This window comes from Sitophilus oryzae, unplaced genomic scaffold (genome assembly GCF_002938485.1).
Source record: "Sitophilus oryzae breed Bouriz unplaced genomic scaffold, Soryzae_2.0 scaffold_130_pilon_pilon, whole genome shotgun sequence".
In the NCBI taxonomy this organism is placed as follows: Eukaryota; Metazoa; Arthropoda; class Insecta; order Coleoptera; family Curculionidae; genus Sitophilus; species Sitophilus oryzae.
In genome coordinates, this window is record NW_022145960.1 from 1,191,010 (window position 1) to 1,209,161 (window position 18,152).

The window sequence follows — 18,152 nt, forward strand, 5'->3', positions numbered from 1 at the left end:
GCCTTTTCCGGAGGAATGAAGCATTAAAATACGCCCTTTAAAACTACATTCTTTACTGTGATGCAGCAGAAGGCTCAGCTGCGCTGTACCGTAGCAAGGACTCTATTTACGCATCCGGGGACATACGGTATATGGAAGTGAAATAAAAACTAATAAGAACTGATTTTGGTTAGATTATGTTGTTAGGGATCACATTCAAATGCTATCTTTTTAATGGGATAGTGAATTACCAATGATCTAAAGATTCTAATGGTTAGTGATAAATATTATTAATGTCAAATTAAAACCAAGAATAACTGGCTTTGGATAGATTATGTTGTTACGGAATATTTTCATATTATATACTGTATGATCAAAAATAAAACGGCGTCAGCGATGGATATGAAATGATGATCGCTATCATTTTATATGGAAAATTATATAGGGAATGTCATCGATCGTCATTTTGATCAATCATACGGTATAACTAATTGACAAGCATAGGTGGGTATTTTAATATTGTAATTAATTTTTCATAAATTGATATCAATTTATTTCTCTATGAAGTAAAGTAGTGTAGTATATGTATATCCAATATCGTTCTCCGAAGCTAAATATCTATTCCTTGTTATTGCCAACTTGCGATTTCTATCATTGACAAATAGTTTTGTGATTCCCTATTGAAACATACATAAGTAATGAAAAAATTCGCCTGTATGTCTTGACTATTATTTAAAATCACAGTTAGTCGAATAATTTAAATTTAAAATTATATTTTAGGCATTTAAAAATTTGCATTTTGCTTATACAGGGTGGCGCACCTCATTCGCCTCGGTTGATTATACGAAAACGGAAAGATATCGAAACAAAATATTTTATGGGTATATGTGAGGAGTCAATGTGCACAATTTAAAATTATTTTGAAATATACAGGGTGTCTCAGACCTAAGATCCATACCAAAGTTATATTTTTTCTTATGGAACACCCGGAATTTTATTTCATTTTTGGATTCTTGAGCCCAAAAAAAGACATTTATTATAAGGATTAAATATGTTTATGTATTAGTAGTTTGTTGATTATTATATAGGTACATCCAGCCCTACACACATATAATTTATTTATCTCTGTAGGAGTTACAATGTATTATTATTATTTTGTAATTTTTATGTATTAGTAGTTTGTTGATTATTATATAGGTACATCCAGCCCTACACACAGATAATTTATTTATCTCTGTAGGAGTTACAATGTATTATTATTATTTTGTAATTTTTGTTTCTGCAAATAAATTATTATTATTATTATTAAACTATTGTGGGTAAATTTGAGTAAACTGTTTAAATAATAATGTCCATGCATTAATGTCGATTTTGAAAATAGTTACTAACTGTCACTAGAAAATTTCCATGGCGATACCAGCCATCTTAATTGCCATTTTATTTAAAAATCTCTTTTTATTCAAAATCTGAGATAGATAGGTATAGAAAACCCTAATATAGTTTGAAAGAGCATTTGAATCTGCTTCGATTTATTTAAAAAATACAGGTTGTTGATAACCAATTCTCTTGTAGCATGCATATCTAAATATCTCAAAAACCAATGATTTTAAACTTATTTAACCCTTATAATAAATGCCTTTTTTGGGCCCAAGAATCCAAAAATGAAATAAAAAATATAGTTTTGGTATGGATCTTAGTTCTGAGACACCCTGTATATTTCAAAATAATTTAAAATTTTGCACATAGCGCCCCACATATACCCATTAAATATTTTGTTTCTACATCTTTCCGTTTTCGTATAATCAACCGAGGCGAATGAGGTGCGCCAACCTGTATATACATTTTCACTAATTTTCATATTTACATTAGTAGGTACGCTTGTTGGATTTCATATAATTAACTATCGCAAGATATTTTGCAAATCTTAACGCAATAAATTAAGGTGTATTCATGCTTGATTATTTAAATATATCGAATAGTCAATAAATTCTCTCAGTCGTAGATATACATAATTATTCTTCATTTGCCTATTATTAATTTTATATATCAAATATCTGAATATTTCAAAATTTGAGAGGTAATATTAGTAAATAGTATTTTAATATAAGTTTACTGAAAAAATAATCAAAAGAAATTTTAATGGTATAAAGAATACAATTATTAGCTTACAGATCTGTAGTTATTGGTATACTAGAAATCAAGAATAGGGGAACTCTTGCATGATTATTTAAAAAAAAATACTCTACTAGTCATTAAATAGCTGGGTAGTTTGCCACCGAAAAGTAAAATACACTTAACGGTTCAGCAGATTGACATTTTTTTGAATTTTTCATCCAGTCAAATAATGTACTAGGTATGCAGTATTGATGTAAATTTTATTTTATTTTTGCAGATGCCGCAAGAGAATGGAAAGAAAATCTGCGTATAAAAAAAGTATTCATAGGATTTTTCCCAATATTAGATTGGTTAGGAAAATACAACTGGAAAAAAGATCTGTTCTACGACATCATATCCGGAATTACAGTAGCAATAATGCACATACCTCAAGGTAAACCATTACGTTTATTATTTAAATATTTGCCCATATTCTTAGATAATCCCGTACAATAAAAATCATGATAAGGCTTATTGTTATGAAAATTATTGTTTACCGTAGAATCGCTGGATCCGGATAGAGATTAGGAGAGACATTTTTATGTATAAATAATAGTTTAATTTATAAAATATATTTTGAAAATGTTTGAGTATTTAGGACACACAATTTTTAATTACGAAACATTATCATTCGTTAAAAAATGTCTATAATGTGTATACCTATGTGGCGAATTCATCTTTCCAAAAAAATCCTGTATGGGTATTTCGCCACTGCACTGCAAGAAATTCTACAAAATAAAATAATTATTTTTTGTTACACACTTCTGCGTTAAACCTAAACGGACGCTGCCCAAGTAGCATTTGGACGTTATCTAACGTCGGGTATACGTCGCGTTCAATAAACCCGACGTCGGGTACCAACGTCGGTTCGACCGCCTGACGACCCTTATTTGCACCTAAATGGGGAATACAGATTCGGGTCGCCTCGACGTCGGTATCTGACCTAATAGGGAATGTAATTCTACCAATTACCAACGTCATATTACGTTGGATTTTAGTTACTTAAAATTCGTCGCTAAGCACTTACGTTACGTTTGGTTTCATATTCGCTACCAAAAATACATAAAAACCTAACCAAATTACCTAATTACAAATGGATTCATAATCACTCCTCGAATATAACTGTAAGTGCCTATCTAATTTCATATTATAATAATTCTGAATCATTAATCCAGACATCAGTTTTGTCAACGGAAGTCACTTTCTTGATATATCTGGTTAAAATACTCCGGAAAACAACGAGCGCCTTCAAAATTAGGTAGATTTATGAAATAAAAATATCTATAAAAAGTAACTCGCAAAATATTTTTTATTTTCTAGCTGGTTTAATCATAAAACTGTACTGTGGTTCCCCCAAACTCAACCTTATCAATATTATTCTACTCGAAATCGAAATGTGAATATAAATTTTAAAACAAAAACGATTTTAAAATGGCTGACAATCGGATACGTGTTAAGAATTGCGGATTTCTGTGTCCGACTTAATATGAACTACTAATATACCAATTCCGACCGGGTCTCCAACATTAGTCGTCTCACACGACCGAAGTCATCAAACCGGACGACCGGCAATCGTATTATGACGTATATAATTCCAACGTACGCCACGTAACCTCACTTCGCGTATCAGTGATTTGTGGATTTATGCAACTATATTTTAGTTTTTGTTTTCTCCTTAAAAAAATGGGCAGCCACTTTTTTAAGACTAACCTCACATGTCGGAGGAGGATGGGGTCTGCTGGTTTCCTAAGCTAAAAAATGAAAGTAAGATGCATCAGTGTAATGCAGCATCTCTTCCGGATAAAAAGCATTTACGGGTGGAGGCAAGACATCACTACTACTATTATTATTTTGCAAAAGCCTCGACCTCTTCTAAATGCCTTTTTAGTGTTTTTTTAGGCATAATAAAAAAATTAAGTTTGTTTACAAAAACTTTTTATTAGGTTATGTTCATGATGTTCATTAGGTCGCAAATGCTACTCAATGGGTTGTATTTACCGACGTAAATAGAGATACGTAAATTAGGTTATAAATATGAACATAAAATATAACAAAATATAATTTGACGTTACTTTAGGGATTATCAGTAAGACGTATCCTATTCGGACAACGGGTAGACGTCGGGCTAGTTCAAGTATATGTACGTCGTGCAAGCCAACGTGGGAACGACGTTGGGAAATTAATCAAAATGGTACGTTGTTATTTTGTACGTCGACAGATCGTTGGATTTACCGACTCGGATCCAACGACGTCGCTTTTAATAGGAAAGCGACATCACAGGTCGCATCACCAGCACCCGACCTAAATTTGCACAAAGGCTGACGTCGCTTCAGGTCAGATTTAGTTCGAAGTCAGATAGATGCTACTTGGGTGCTTGTCAGAAGTTATGTTTATAGTAATACAAATTTGCTTAACAAAAAAAAATGCTCAACGTTTCGGAAAGTTATCTCTTTCCGTCGTCGGAAGCAAAAAAATACAAAGAATAAAGAAAAAAAACTATTTAAAATATTTAAATTCAACTATTCGAGAACACTTTACTTTTTTAAAAACAGATACGTCTACAAGAAGCCGTTGACATTCTGTTAAAATGACATTTTTAACTTGATATTTAAACTTCAAAATTAACAATTACTACCTGATAACAATTACTTAATAAGGTAAAACCAAAAAGCTCCAAACTTTCTGTATGATTATTTTTAAATTTTACGCATGTTATGTTTATTTATGTTGTTGTATCTATTGTTCTTTAAAATCAAAGAAGCGATTGCCATACATTACTAACATCTACAGATGCATGAGCAATACATTTATTTTTATTAGATTGAATTAAAAAAGCCTCTTTTGTTTTTCTTTTAGAGGCTATCGCTTCTTTCATTATAATTTTTAATTAATTATTAAAATTTATTCTGTGCCCTGTGTCCCAAGAATGCTGACAAATCTTAGATTTGTGAAAATCTCCCTTTCTTAAATAATCTTTATGTTCTTTAATTCTGACATTTAAGGGTCTAGATGTTTCACCAATGTAAAATTTATCGCATTCACAGGGTATTTGGTATATTACATTTTTTGTTTGTTGGTCTGTAGGTTCATTGGTTTAGTATGTGATAAAATGGATCTAAGTGTATTTTGTGTTTTGAAAGATGTTCGTATGATATATTTTCTATCCTTCTAACTTTTTCCGAAACGCCTCGTATGTATGGAATTGTAAGTTGTATATATTGTGTATTGTGTGTGTTATCATTGTGTCTATGATTTGGGGTTTGTGTTTCTCGTTTAATGTTTTGTCAATAAAATATGGTGGATAGTCGTTTTTTATTAATGTATTTTTTATGTGGTTTATATCTCTATTTAGTGAAATGTCGTCTGTACATATTATTTTTGCCCTATCATATAAACTTTTTATAACACCTTTTTTTACACTTACATACTGTGATTAGATGTGAAATTTATAAGTATCTATCTGTGTTTGTGGGTTTTCTGTAAACATCTAAAATTAGTTTATTTTGAAACTTTGACACTAAAACATCAAGAAATGGCAAACGATTACCTCTCTCTACTTCTAAAGTAAATTTTATGGTAGGTTCGCGAGAATTTGTATAATCCAAAAAAATGTCTATTTCAGAAACGTTATGTTGCCATATTGCAAAAATATCATCAACATAACTCAGCCATATTACAGGCTTTTTTGAAAAACTATTTATTGTATTATTTTCAAAATCTTTCATAAAAATATTACTTAACAAAGGAGAGAGAGGTGATCCCATTGCCATACCGAAAAATTGTTGAAAAAATTCATTATTTAATTGGAAATAAGTAGTTTTAACACAAAGTGTTAACAATTCCAAAATACTATCTATGTTTAATTTTGTTCTATCTATTAAATGTGTATCTTGTTCTAATCTAAAAAAAATAAAAAAAAATAAGATAAATCACTTAAAAAAGTTAGGGATAGATTAGAACAAGATAGTTTCTAGAGAACCACAATATCTAGATCGAAGATTTTTTGCACATCATTGTTTTACAATGAGATCTATCGATTCCGGAAATACCGGAAGTTGACAGCTACTTTCTTATTTTAAATGGACGCCCCCATTTTTGATTACATATTTAAATTCTCTGTAAAATTCTATGAATATTGTTGTGTAAACACTCTATACCTAATATTCGCCGTTTTTGAGAAAAAAAAAATATTTAACATTTTTGGACGAAAAAAACTACCGGAAAAAAAAATATTGCCTAAAATTGAAATTTAGTGATTACCACAGCCACTGTGACATAAAGAGAAGACATGATATTTAAGACATAAAGATTTGTCATGTCAAAAATCTCCCAGACACCAATTTTCATCCAAATATTGACGTTACTTCAGAAATTATTTGGAAAGAATCGAAATAAAAATGAAATTTCTACACCCCGTATCTCCGAAACTAAGCGTTTGAGGACATACATTTATACGAACTTTTTTACTTATTTTTATCTGCAGAATATGCTGCCGAAGTTTCCGAAATATAATTCCGACCACCCTGTATAAAAGCGCAAAATAAATTAATATGATATAATGAGAATATGGATACAGATACCTAATAATCCTATATTCCTTTTTGGAAATCTGTTTTAATATATTTTTAAAAAGATTATTTATATTGTGATTAAATTGAGTAATATAGATTACTTTGATGTTGACCCCAACTTTATTTTATTTTTTAGGTATGGCCTACGCTATGCTGGGAAATGTAGCCCCAGTTGTAGGAATCTATATGGCCTTCTTCCCAGTGCTGATATACCTGTTTTTTGGAACATCAAGACATAATTCATTAGGTATTTTTACTTTAAATATTATACTCCTCTTAATCACACATTATATAATCTTAAATATAGGAAAAATATTACTTTAATGAGCTGCCTGCTTTCCTAATATTAAAATCTAATTAAATAAGTTACTAATAATTAAACTGTTAACTGTTAATTATAATATAATCTACACTCATCTTAAAAAATACTGTTTCTTGAAAATTATAATTTTAAATTTTAATTTTAACTTATTGATATGCAGATTTATTTAAGAATACAGCTCGATAATAAAAAATAGATACAAACAGACATTAATAATTATGTTGTTGACAAAAAGGACAATGCCCGAATAAAAAAATACTGAAAATTAAATATAGAATAATAGAAAGAAAACATATTTTACAATCTTATTAAGATAAAGAAATAATATCAACCAACCATAAAATATATACCGCATGATCGAAAAAAAAACGGCGTCAAAGGTGGCCGGGGAATGACAATCGATGATTATTATGGCGAGGTTAATCTATAGATATCGTTTTTTAAAAACTGACATGAAACTTGGCAACTATTTTAGGAAGATTAAAAAAGAATAAAACGTTTTTTCAGACACACAAGTCTATTTCCAAAAAAATAGTTTTTCGCGAATTTTAAACCACACTATTTAAAAATTATTTTTACTCAATATAAAAATAAATTACAACTTACTTAAGGCCAACTGATAGCGCCATTAAAAAATAAAGATGAGTACGGGCTAGGTAAAGGACGTCTAGGGATTTGACCTCGCCAAAATTATCATTGTTGTTATTCCCCAGCCGTCTTTGACGCCGTTTTTTTTTCGATCGTATGGTATAATCTCTACATATTTTTTTTCTGCTAGCTTATAAGCAAAACACCACTTAAATAAAAACTTTTAATTTTTGCACAAGTATACAGTTACTGAGAAGTTTGTCCAATTTATAATATTCTTCCTATTACGGAATGGGGTCTTTCACTATATTTTGGAATTAGCATAATTGAATAAAGCAATTAATTCTAGAATTTTCTGCTATCTCACTTTCGAAAAATTTGAAGTCGTTCTTAAGAAAATAAATAAAAACAAAAAAGCCCAGAATAAAAATCCGCACTTTATTTTTAATACGTCACACCTGGCATGTTGAAAAGCGGCAACGCGGCCGGGCCACCATGCTGACCCACCACCATCTCCACACAAGGCTATTCAACCTTTTCCAATATGGTGGAGTTAGAAGTACTTTATTTGGCACGTATTTTAAAACCTGTTTTATTTCCAAATAGACATTTTTCACACAAATGTCGGGTTAGATTACGTAATATTTCACTAATTTTTTAATATACAGGGAGTCTAAAGCTCTCCACATAAGTATGGAATTTTTTGTATTATTACTTTTATAAAAACATCAGTTAGTTACTTTTTATAAAAAGGTCTGCTTTCTCAGAAAATAGGTAGATAGTGTACTAGTGTGTAAATATTCAAACTTGAGGTAGCATATATAGGGTGTTCAAAATCATCGGAAAAAGAAATAACCAGAAATATATGACAGAAAATAGCAATATAAACTAAATATTCAATTGCAAACACTCACCTACCATAGTTTAGAAGTTACTGCACGTTAGATAAATATATACTATTATGGACAGTATAGGAAGTTACTTGTCTTAGTAAAAGCCTTGGTAAATGCTCTTGGAATTATAAACTACACTGGCTTGGGTCAAAAAATATGGAATATTTTTCCTATGTTTTGCAGCATTACACAAATGGGAATAAATTTAAACTATAATAGGGGAGGATAACTAAAAAATATAATATGTGTTTCAAGATTTTATATAGAAAAAAAACTAAATACCTTTTTATAACGTCATTTCTTTCTTTTGCATAGTTCTTCAATAAAATATTGGATATTCTGAACAAGATGGATTTAATAATAAATTCTGACGTATGTGAGGGGCAATTGTGACCTAAAAAAGACTTACATCCAGGCCATTTATATTTTCAAATGTGAATGTTGTCAATATCTTTCTGTGATCTTTTTGATGTAAAAAGCTTGACTATTCTCCCAATATTTTACTTATAGTAAGGTAAGTGTAAGCAGTAGCCATAACTACATCCTCACTAGGGTAACAGAGGCTTTGGCCTTTGGCCTTTTTGAGGCATATTTAATGCACTTCTTACCCGAGAACTACTAGTAGGAGTAAAATTATCTCTTTCAATAGCTGTCAACCATTTTTTACGAAGCTCGTCATTTTTGGGGAATATAAAAGCAGAAATCTTGGGACCCCCTCTATAATTCTTGTGACAATTTGGAACAGAGCATGTAAAAGGTATGCTACAATAAAATGTTAATACCTACCCTTTAATACCTATCTTTTGATTATTGTAAGTAACTCATTTAGGTGTAATATCTTGATAAATACTTCTAGTTCTTACCTTAAAAGAATTAATAATAGAGGAGTACAACAAGCACAAAAGTTTGAAGTTCCCTATGTGGAATGTCTGGTTTGGATTTTTATTACACTGTTATTTTATCACAATTTTCTGATCACAGCATGCACTGAACACTAAGAACTAAACAAACGTGTTGCAGAAACACAAAAAACTAGAGATAATTAATTATTTCTGGTATGCAATCGGAAACCGCTATCATGCAACGAGAAACCACTACCTGCTTGTCAGGTTAAAGGTAAACAATTTAATAATGCGCTGCCTTCGTCGCCATATTTGCCTTGCCCATATCATGTTAATTGGCCTTGAGTTAAGGTGGTGCTGGTCAAATCAAATCGCAATGTTGCCAGTTGTTGGCTGGCGCACGAGCACGGTTCTGCAATGTGATTGGGCGTATTTTTTATACGTCATCAATTGGCGCTTTAAAATTATTTCAAATTAAAGCAATTTTGAGGGCCTATAAAAAGTTATTCAATGTCATGGAACTATTTTTTTTGGATAAATATACTGAAAATAGTCTTCTATTTCAGATTTTATCCTTGAATCGGGTATATAATTTTTTGTGAAAGAGCCCATTATCATGACAATTTCCAATATGTTACGTTATCCTTAAGTAGGTACATTATAGTATGAATATAGATTTTTTGTGTTTCAGGAACATTTTCAGTCGCTTGTCTTATGACTGGAAAAGCAGTGATACAACATAGTGACCCAGCTTACTTTGATTCATCGGGAAATTCATCGGATACAGAACCGACAGGATATAGTCCGATCCAAGTAGCCACGGCTGTTACTTTTGTTGTAGCAATAGTTCACGTAAGGTTATTAAATCTTATTCCACATTTATTAAACAGTGCACTTTTTGAGAAAATATATCAAAAAGTAAATTAATTAAAATTAAAAATTTACTTCACCTCACCTCAACAAACAAAATAATGGGTTTCATAAAAAAATAAGTATACACTGGAAAAAGGTTTAAAAATAGATGGAGAATATTTTAACCGTCTAAGATTCGCTGATGACATAGTCCTAATTGTCCAAATAGTCCTGAAGAACTACAAGCACAAATTAACAAACTAAATACAGCCAGCAATAAAGTAGGTCCCAAAATGAATTTAGCAAGAACTAAATTAATGTACAACGAACTACATAGTAGACAGAAAGACATTCCACAGGGTGGCCCATCGAAAACGTTCCGCAAGGCATAACGGCCAGGGTAATTTTTTTTTCAGAAAATCCAAAAACACGTCAATTTTGTTTCTGAGGGGAACAACTTTTGCCCCAAAAATGATTGCAAAAATCTTCAACCCCCTAAGCGGGGGTGTCATCCCCCCAACTTTTTTCAAATGCGAAGGGGGGTCAAGTGGCGCCGCAATGAAAAGAGCTTTCTATTCTCTATATTTCCCCGCTTCGTTTTTGAAAATCGGTCGAGTCATTGAGAAAATATGAATTTTGAAAATTTGCTGTTTTTTCTTATTATTTCTAGATGTTTACGCATTTTTTCACTTGCCACAAGGTTGAACGGTCAGGTGCGGTAGTTGCTAGATAGCTGTTCTGTGACTTGTGTGTTGAAGTTCTTCTCAATATCGTTAAACTTTTTGACAATTATGGTGTACTCACTTGCAGAAAAAGTGGATATAATCGAACTTTATTTTAAAAATAATGAATGTGGCAATCGGTTTGCGCAAATATTCAATGAACGCCATCCTGACAAACCCCTTTATGGCAAAATTGTTCGCGATTTAGTAGCAAAATTTCACGAACCTGGTTCCGTTATGAATAAAAAGAGGCAGAGGGAAAATCCTGTAGTAAATGAAGCTATGGAGGTATTCGTATTGGGCCAAGTTGCCATGGGTAGTACGCTGAGTACAAGAAAATTAGCCAATGAGACCGCGACCGGCGTGAATCGTACAAGTGTCCAAACGATATTAAAAAAACACAAGTTCCACCCGTACAAAGTTCATTTGGTACAAGAATTCAACGAAGATGATTTTGATCGTCGTGGGCTGGTATTTTTGGAAATTCTATTGTAGGTCAGTTTAACGATATTGGGACCGCACCTGATCGTTCAACCTTGTGGCAAGTGAAAAAATGCGTAAACATCTAGAAATAACAAGAAAAAACAGCAAATTGGTCGAAAGAATTTATCCTCATCCTTTACTCTGATAAATTTTTAAATAAACTTTTCAAATTTCAATCCTTCATATTTTCTCAATGACTCAACCGATTTTCAAAAACGAAGCGGGGAAATATAGATAATAGAAAGCTCTTTTCATTGCGGCGCCACTTGATCCCCCTTCCCATTTGAAAAAAGTTGGGGGATGACACCCCCGCTTAGAGGGTAGAAGATTTTGCAATAATTTTTGGGGAAAAGTTGTCCCCCTCACAAACAAAATTGACGTGTTTTTGGATTTTTTGAAAAAAAGAATATCCTGGCCGTTATGTCTTGCGGAACGTTTTCGATGGGCCACCCTGTATATAATAAATAACACAACACTGGAAATAGTAGAAGAAAATATATACTATTTGGGACATCTATTACACAGCTCAGGACCTTTACTACCAGAAATCAATAGAAGAATTAAGTTAGCATCGGGTACATATGGAAGAAACTCAATCGTATTCAAATTTAGAATGCCACATACGAAACCTGGACACTTAAAATGGACAGTATAAGGCAATTGCAGGACGCGCAACGCTCGATGGAACAAAATTATGTTGGAAATAACCAAGAAATATCGTAAAAAATAGAGTGGATAATACAAAAGACCCAGGTAACAGATGTCATCCAAAGAATCAAATCCCTCAAATGGCAGTGGGCAGGACATCTGACAAGAAGGACGGACAACAGATGGACCACAAACATTTCAGCATATAGTACCCAAGGGAAATTAAAAGACATAGACAAAGACCAATCCTGAGATGGAACCATGATATTAAGAAATCAGCAGGGATAATTTGGCCCGCATAGCCAACAATAGACAACAATGAGCCCTGTTACAAGGAAATTATCTAAATATGTGAGGGTGTAGCCTCCCTCACATATAATTGGAAATGGTTGGAAAAGCTGAAAATGATGATGATACTTTAGACAATGACAGATAAAAAAATCTTACGAAATGATATTATATTAAAATTTGTTTAACTTCCAAAGCCATCCTGATCAGAAAACTTTCTGATCACATCTGATTATCTAAGCTAACATTGTGTATTTTTTTTAATTTCTAAACGTGTATTTGAAAAAGACAAGAGAATGAAATCATCTAATACATATTAAATGTAGGATGTCTTTTTAAACCCTGTAATATAAAACATCTTTAAATATAAAACGTTATAAGTTTTGAATTTGCAAGAACATCTATGTTTGCTTCACCGACTTTGAGAAAACATTTGATCGAGTCGAACATACAGAGCTCTTTCGGCATCTCGGATATTCGGCTCGAGATCGTATAACGTCAACTATGACATGCGCCTTTTTGTAAACTTATACTACACAATCAAACTGCTACTGTTAGGGTCGATGTAGGAACTACAAATGACGTTAGAAAGAGAGAGAACATTTTTTACGAGGCTTTATCCGGCAGAACAGAAAGCGTTAAAATTGGAGGCGAGATCATAAATTACGTAAGGTACGCAGACGATACCGCCATTGTCGCAGAAAGCATGGAAGACTTGCAAAAGCTGCTAGACAGAGAGCACATGAAGCTATACAGGGTGAGTTTCCTACGATGTTCTCTATGGGTATCTCGGAAACTACTGGAGATAGAGTGTCGGTTAAATGGGAAAAGAATTACAGTTTTGTAGGGTCATAAATATGCGCCTTTCATATTTTTGCAAAAGTTCATGGCTTACTAGATATTTGGAAAAAAAAATTTGGCTATTTTAAAAATTGTCCCTAATTCCATTATAATCTATTTCAGACAAAAAGTTTTCAGATAGAAGTTGTAGATAATCACATCTCTAATGAGATTGAGTTGAACAACTTTTTAAATGGAAACCATAGTAGGTCATGACTTCATAAGAAGCGCATTTTTTTAAGCTTTTTAGCGATATAAGCTATAATATGTTTTTTTAATAAGTTACTGAGTTGAAGCCAATTACTTTTTAATCATTATCGGCTAATTTCAATTAGTTCATTCATTAGTTATTCAAACTAAAAATGAAAAAAATAATATCACTACATACACTTTTCCCATACCGCCTCTTCATGTGCCTCTCTTAATTCATAAGTTCTTTGTTAAACCTTACTAACCATCTGCATAAAAAAAATCTAAAATGGATAGGTCAGGTGATCAAGGAGGCACATGCAATTGGTCCACCTGTTCCTATCTCTGTGTTTACATAATTATTATATAATATTAAAGTACGTAATTTTTAAAATAAAAAAAATCTTTCATTACGGGGGGCGTCATGATGAAAGTTATATTGGAACCACTCTATTGATGCGTGAGTATCTAAATTTAGCTTTTCTAACATGTCTTGAAAACCGTTCTCTAAAAAACGTAAGTACTGTTCACCGGTCAACGTATCCTCGAATATCTATTGCCAAGAAAAGTTGAACCAATAATCCTACACGCTTTTCTTCATTTGAAAAACTCATACTAACAACTTTTGTGTATTTTAATCTACAATGTTTGGATGTGACGATTAAACTTGTTTCCATGGCTAACTAAGTGAAATTGATTAAAAACGATAAGAATTGGCTATAGCTGAGTAATTTTTAAAAAAAAAATATTATAGCTTATATCGCTGAAAAGCTTTAAAATGGCGCTTTTTATGAAGTCATGGCCAACTATGGTTTCCATTTAAAAAAAACATATGTTTGTGTCATATGTTAAAAATGACAGACTTTAGAAAAAACGGAGGACACAATCTCATTAAGGATGTGATTATCTACAACGTTTTCTGAAAACTTTTTGTCTAAAACAGATTGTAATGGAATTAGGGACGATTTTTAAAATAACCAAAATTTGTTTTTTTTTCGAAATATCTAGTAAGCCATGAACGATTTAGCCATGATTTTTCAAAAATCTGAAAGGCACATATTTATGACCCCACAAAACTGCAATTCTTTCTCCATTTAACCGAATCTCTATCACCAGTAGTTTCCGTGATACCCATAGAGAACATCTTAGAAAACTCACCCTGTATAGTTCCAAATGGGGTATTAATATAAATATCAAGGAGACGAAATGGATGTTGGTGGGGAAAAAACAAATTAATCCAATCCCGATAAAAATCAGCGGACACAATATTGAACAAGTACCACATTTTAGATATTTAGGAAACTGGCTAAATAGTGACAATACATGTGACGAAGAGGTAAAAGCAAGAGTTGAAATGGCACGTAGAACATTCAAAAAATGGAATGCCACGCTCACTAATTAGATACCTGTCACTGCAAACCCGATTACAAGCACTGCGTTGTTACATGGTTCACTCTTTTTTACGGATGCGAGACATGGACACTAAGAGGCGAACATATAAATAAAATAGAAGCTTTTGAAATGTGGTGCAGCCGGAGAATCCTTAAGATTTCTTGGACCAAACACATAAGCAACGAAGATCTTGGACAGCTCAATAAAGATTGGAAACTCTTAACCACCATCAAGGCCAGAAAGGTTAGCTACTTCGAACACATAATGCGAGACACCAAATACTATATTCCCCGTTTGATCATTCAAGGAAAAGTCGAAGGTAGAAGATGGATAGATCGAAAGAAACTCTCATGGCTGAAAAATACACGGAACTGGGCCGGTCTGGTCTGGGGTAGAGAGGCTCTGTTTCATGCAGCAAGAGATAGAGACCTATTCAACGAAATTGTCATGGAGATCGCCAACGCCTGAAGACAGACACGGCACCGCAAGAAGAAGATAAGTTTTGATAAATAAAATATATTTCTATCTACTCTTCTTACAGTGTCATACTCTATATAGAGCGTCGGCTACCTCTCGCATGTACTTGTGATGTGTGTCATCAGTGTTTCACAAGTACACGGGACCTACAGTTTATTGCCGAATCCGAACGGCATATTTGAGAGGCTGTACAAGGCAAATATACTCAAGGTGGTTTGCCATTGCCTTCCTTGAGGTGGCGGCACGTTGGTCGCTCTATTTAGATAAATAAATATTTTTATTTAAATAAATAAAGCGACCATACTGGCTGGGGATCGAACCCAGTGTACCTTCCGCTCCGCAGATCGACACACTAACGCTGGAGCTACGGCCGGCTACCGGTATCTTTCTATAGTAGCTGCAAATGAAACAGTTCTGTTAGTTCGCAGTGGGTTTAAACATGAGCAAAAAACTGGAATTGAAAAATCATGTATTAACGAGATATTCGTAACTGTGAATTTTAAGTTAACAATATTTTTGATAAATAAGTATTATAAAGTAAAATGTAATTAATCTAGAATATTTTCAGTTTATCATGTTCGTGTTAAGATTGGGTATAGTGAGCGCATTGCTATCAGAAACATTGGTTAGTGGATTCACTACAGGAGCAGCTATTCAAGTTTTAGTATCTCAAATTAAGGATCTTCTTGGATTAAGTATACCTAGATTTAAAGGATATTTCGTGAACGTATATGTAAGTATATAGGATATAACGGCTTTTAGTCTATGTAACTTTGATGTTTTTTATTAAATTCTCAAGTAGAGCTTCAATAAATCAGCATTTCGTAGTTATTTTGTATCATGATAAACTAGTCAAGACTTCTGAATATAACACTTCCGGAAAATTGACATTTTAATTTCTTTAATGAAAATTACATCCAACTCATATGTTTTAAGTAGTGTACTAATAAAGTACTACACCCAAGATTCACCAAAGTCCCCAAAGATTGTAATCCGACTATAATAAATTTTAATATATTAAAAAATATTGTTAATGTGTATTATTTTAGACGTTGGTTGCCGTATTTGAAGAAATTGGTAATGTGAACGTAGCAGCACTTATAATTTCCTTCGTGACCATCACAATATCTGCCTTAAACAATGACTACCTCAAGGTAATAGGTATTTTAGTGTATTAGTCAAGTTACAAAGAACAAGTTAAGTAATAAAATAATTGAAGTAGTAAACAACACTGAAGTTCTTTGAGTTCAACAAGCACTTTAGTGAGAAAAACTCATGTTTATTCCTAATATTTTTATAGGACCAACACACTACGAGTACACACTCACCGGCACGAAAAACGGACACCTTAAAATTTCCATGTATTTTAAAGTTTTATATATTGTGTTCTAGTAGACTGATTTTGATGGGTTTTAAAGCAATTTGTAGCTAAATTATTTGACTTTTTAGTATTTTCTCTAAATTAAAAATGAAAGTTGCCATCTGTCAATTATACGAGGAAGAACAAAATGTCGGTATTTTGATGAAAGTTTGAATCACCCTGTGGAGTATCAACGTACTGTAACAACTCCACACAAGAAATTTAGAAATAACAAAGCAAGAAATTTAAAAATAATTTTATCACCTAGGTGTATCTTTTCTCGATAGTTTGTTCTTTGCTTCATTTCAAAAGCTTTATTTTTTTGAGATATTCGTCTTTGAAGAAGACACTAACATTTTTTCGTATTTTTTACATTAAAATCGTGCTTTCGTTTTTGGTCCTAGTCAACAGACCTATAAAATGGTGTTTATGATTTTTTGTAATGTCACTCTCTTTGAAAAAATCATATTATTATTGTTTTCTGGGCAGTTATTCTAGCAGATATAGTTTTAAGGCAAAAAGTTGATCTCTACCATGATTAATTCAAGTAGAAATAGCCAATACTTCAGAACTTAAAACTATTTCTACTAGAGTAAACGTCAATTAAACACTATTAATATGATGTTTATATAATATGATAAGAATCCTTAAGATTTCTTGCAGGGGCGGATCGTAAATTTGTGGGGCCCTGGGCTGTAACTACTTAGGGGCCTACCTAAGTACTCAACTAATAGCCATGTAAAAAAACATTGTAGTGATCCGCCATATTGGTAGCGTTGTCATAAGATTTCCCCCTACAATTACACAGTGGTAATCCATTTGTTTCTATAAAGTCTTGTAGAATATTAAATAAATGTAAGGCAGTACGACTACTAATTTTAATGAAGGCCCCCTACACATCTTTCATATACTTTTCCCCGAAAACAGTATCGTAATACAATAGCAAGTTTGTCATTATGAGACAGATCTGGTGTAGAATCCATCACAGTTGAATAATATTTTGTGTCTTTGTGTGTTTTTGATAAGTACGATACTCGGTACGATATTATCGGTTTTGGTCGCAGCTCCCGTGGTTCAATGTGTTCACGAATGACTGCATCGAACTCTGCCAATAGCTCCAGACCCCCCATAAAATTACCATTATGTGAAGAACCAAATACTTCCTCGGAACCTCTAAATGCTAAGCCTCTTATACTCAAAAATTTTACCACTACAATTACCCGATTTTGGACATTCTGATAATAATATATTTCTTTTCTTAATTACTCCTGAAGCTGCTTGCCTAAAACAGATTTATTTTCTTTTCAACCACACTAACATTGATTTCTTATGTTCATTAGAATTTTCGTGGGTTTCTAAACAAGTTCCTATGTGTTTCCAATCAGAAACTCCAGTCGTGTATTGAGAAGAGGTTTAAAAAAAAAGTTTGCAAGGCAAACAAAAAACAGCACAAACACTGGTTTATGTTATGTTAGCCAAGATCTTTCCAGTGATTGACCATTTTTAATTTTTTAGTGAAATGGCTATTTGAAAATGCTCTGTTTTGTTCCTT

At 32.4% G+C, this 18,152-nt stretch overlaps 1 protein-coding gene across 1 annotated transcript in view; it reads left to right on the forward strand.

Moving 5' to 3' along the window:
- Nucleotides 1–18,152, forward strand: part of LOC115874969 (prestin-like) — a 69,551-nt gene that overhangs the window by 34,504 nt on the left and 16,895 nt on the right. Inside the window, exons 2-6 of the mRNA XM_030890276.1 lie at nt 2,372–2,527; nt 6,841–6,951; nt 10,041–10,201; nt 15,809–15,973; nt 16,290–16,394. Of these exons, the coding sequence (XP_030746136.1) occupies nt 2,372–2,527; nt 6,841–6,951; nt 10,041–10,201; nt 15,809–15,973; nt 16,290–16,394 (698 nt within the window). The remainder of the gene's footprint in view (nt 1–2,371; nt 2,528–6,840; nt 6,952–10,040; nt 10,202–15,808; nt 15,974–16,289; nt 16,395–18,152) is intronic.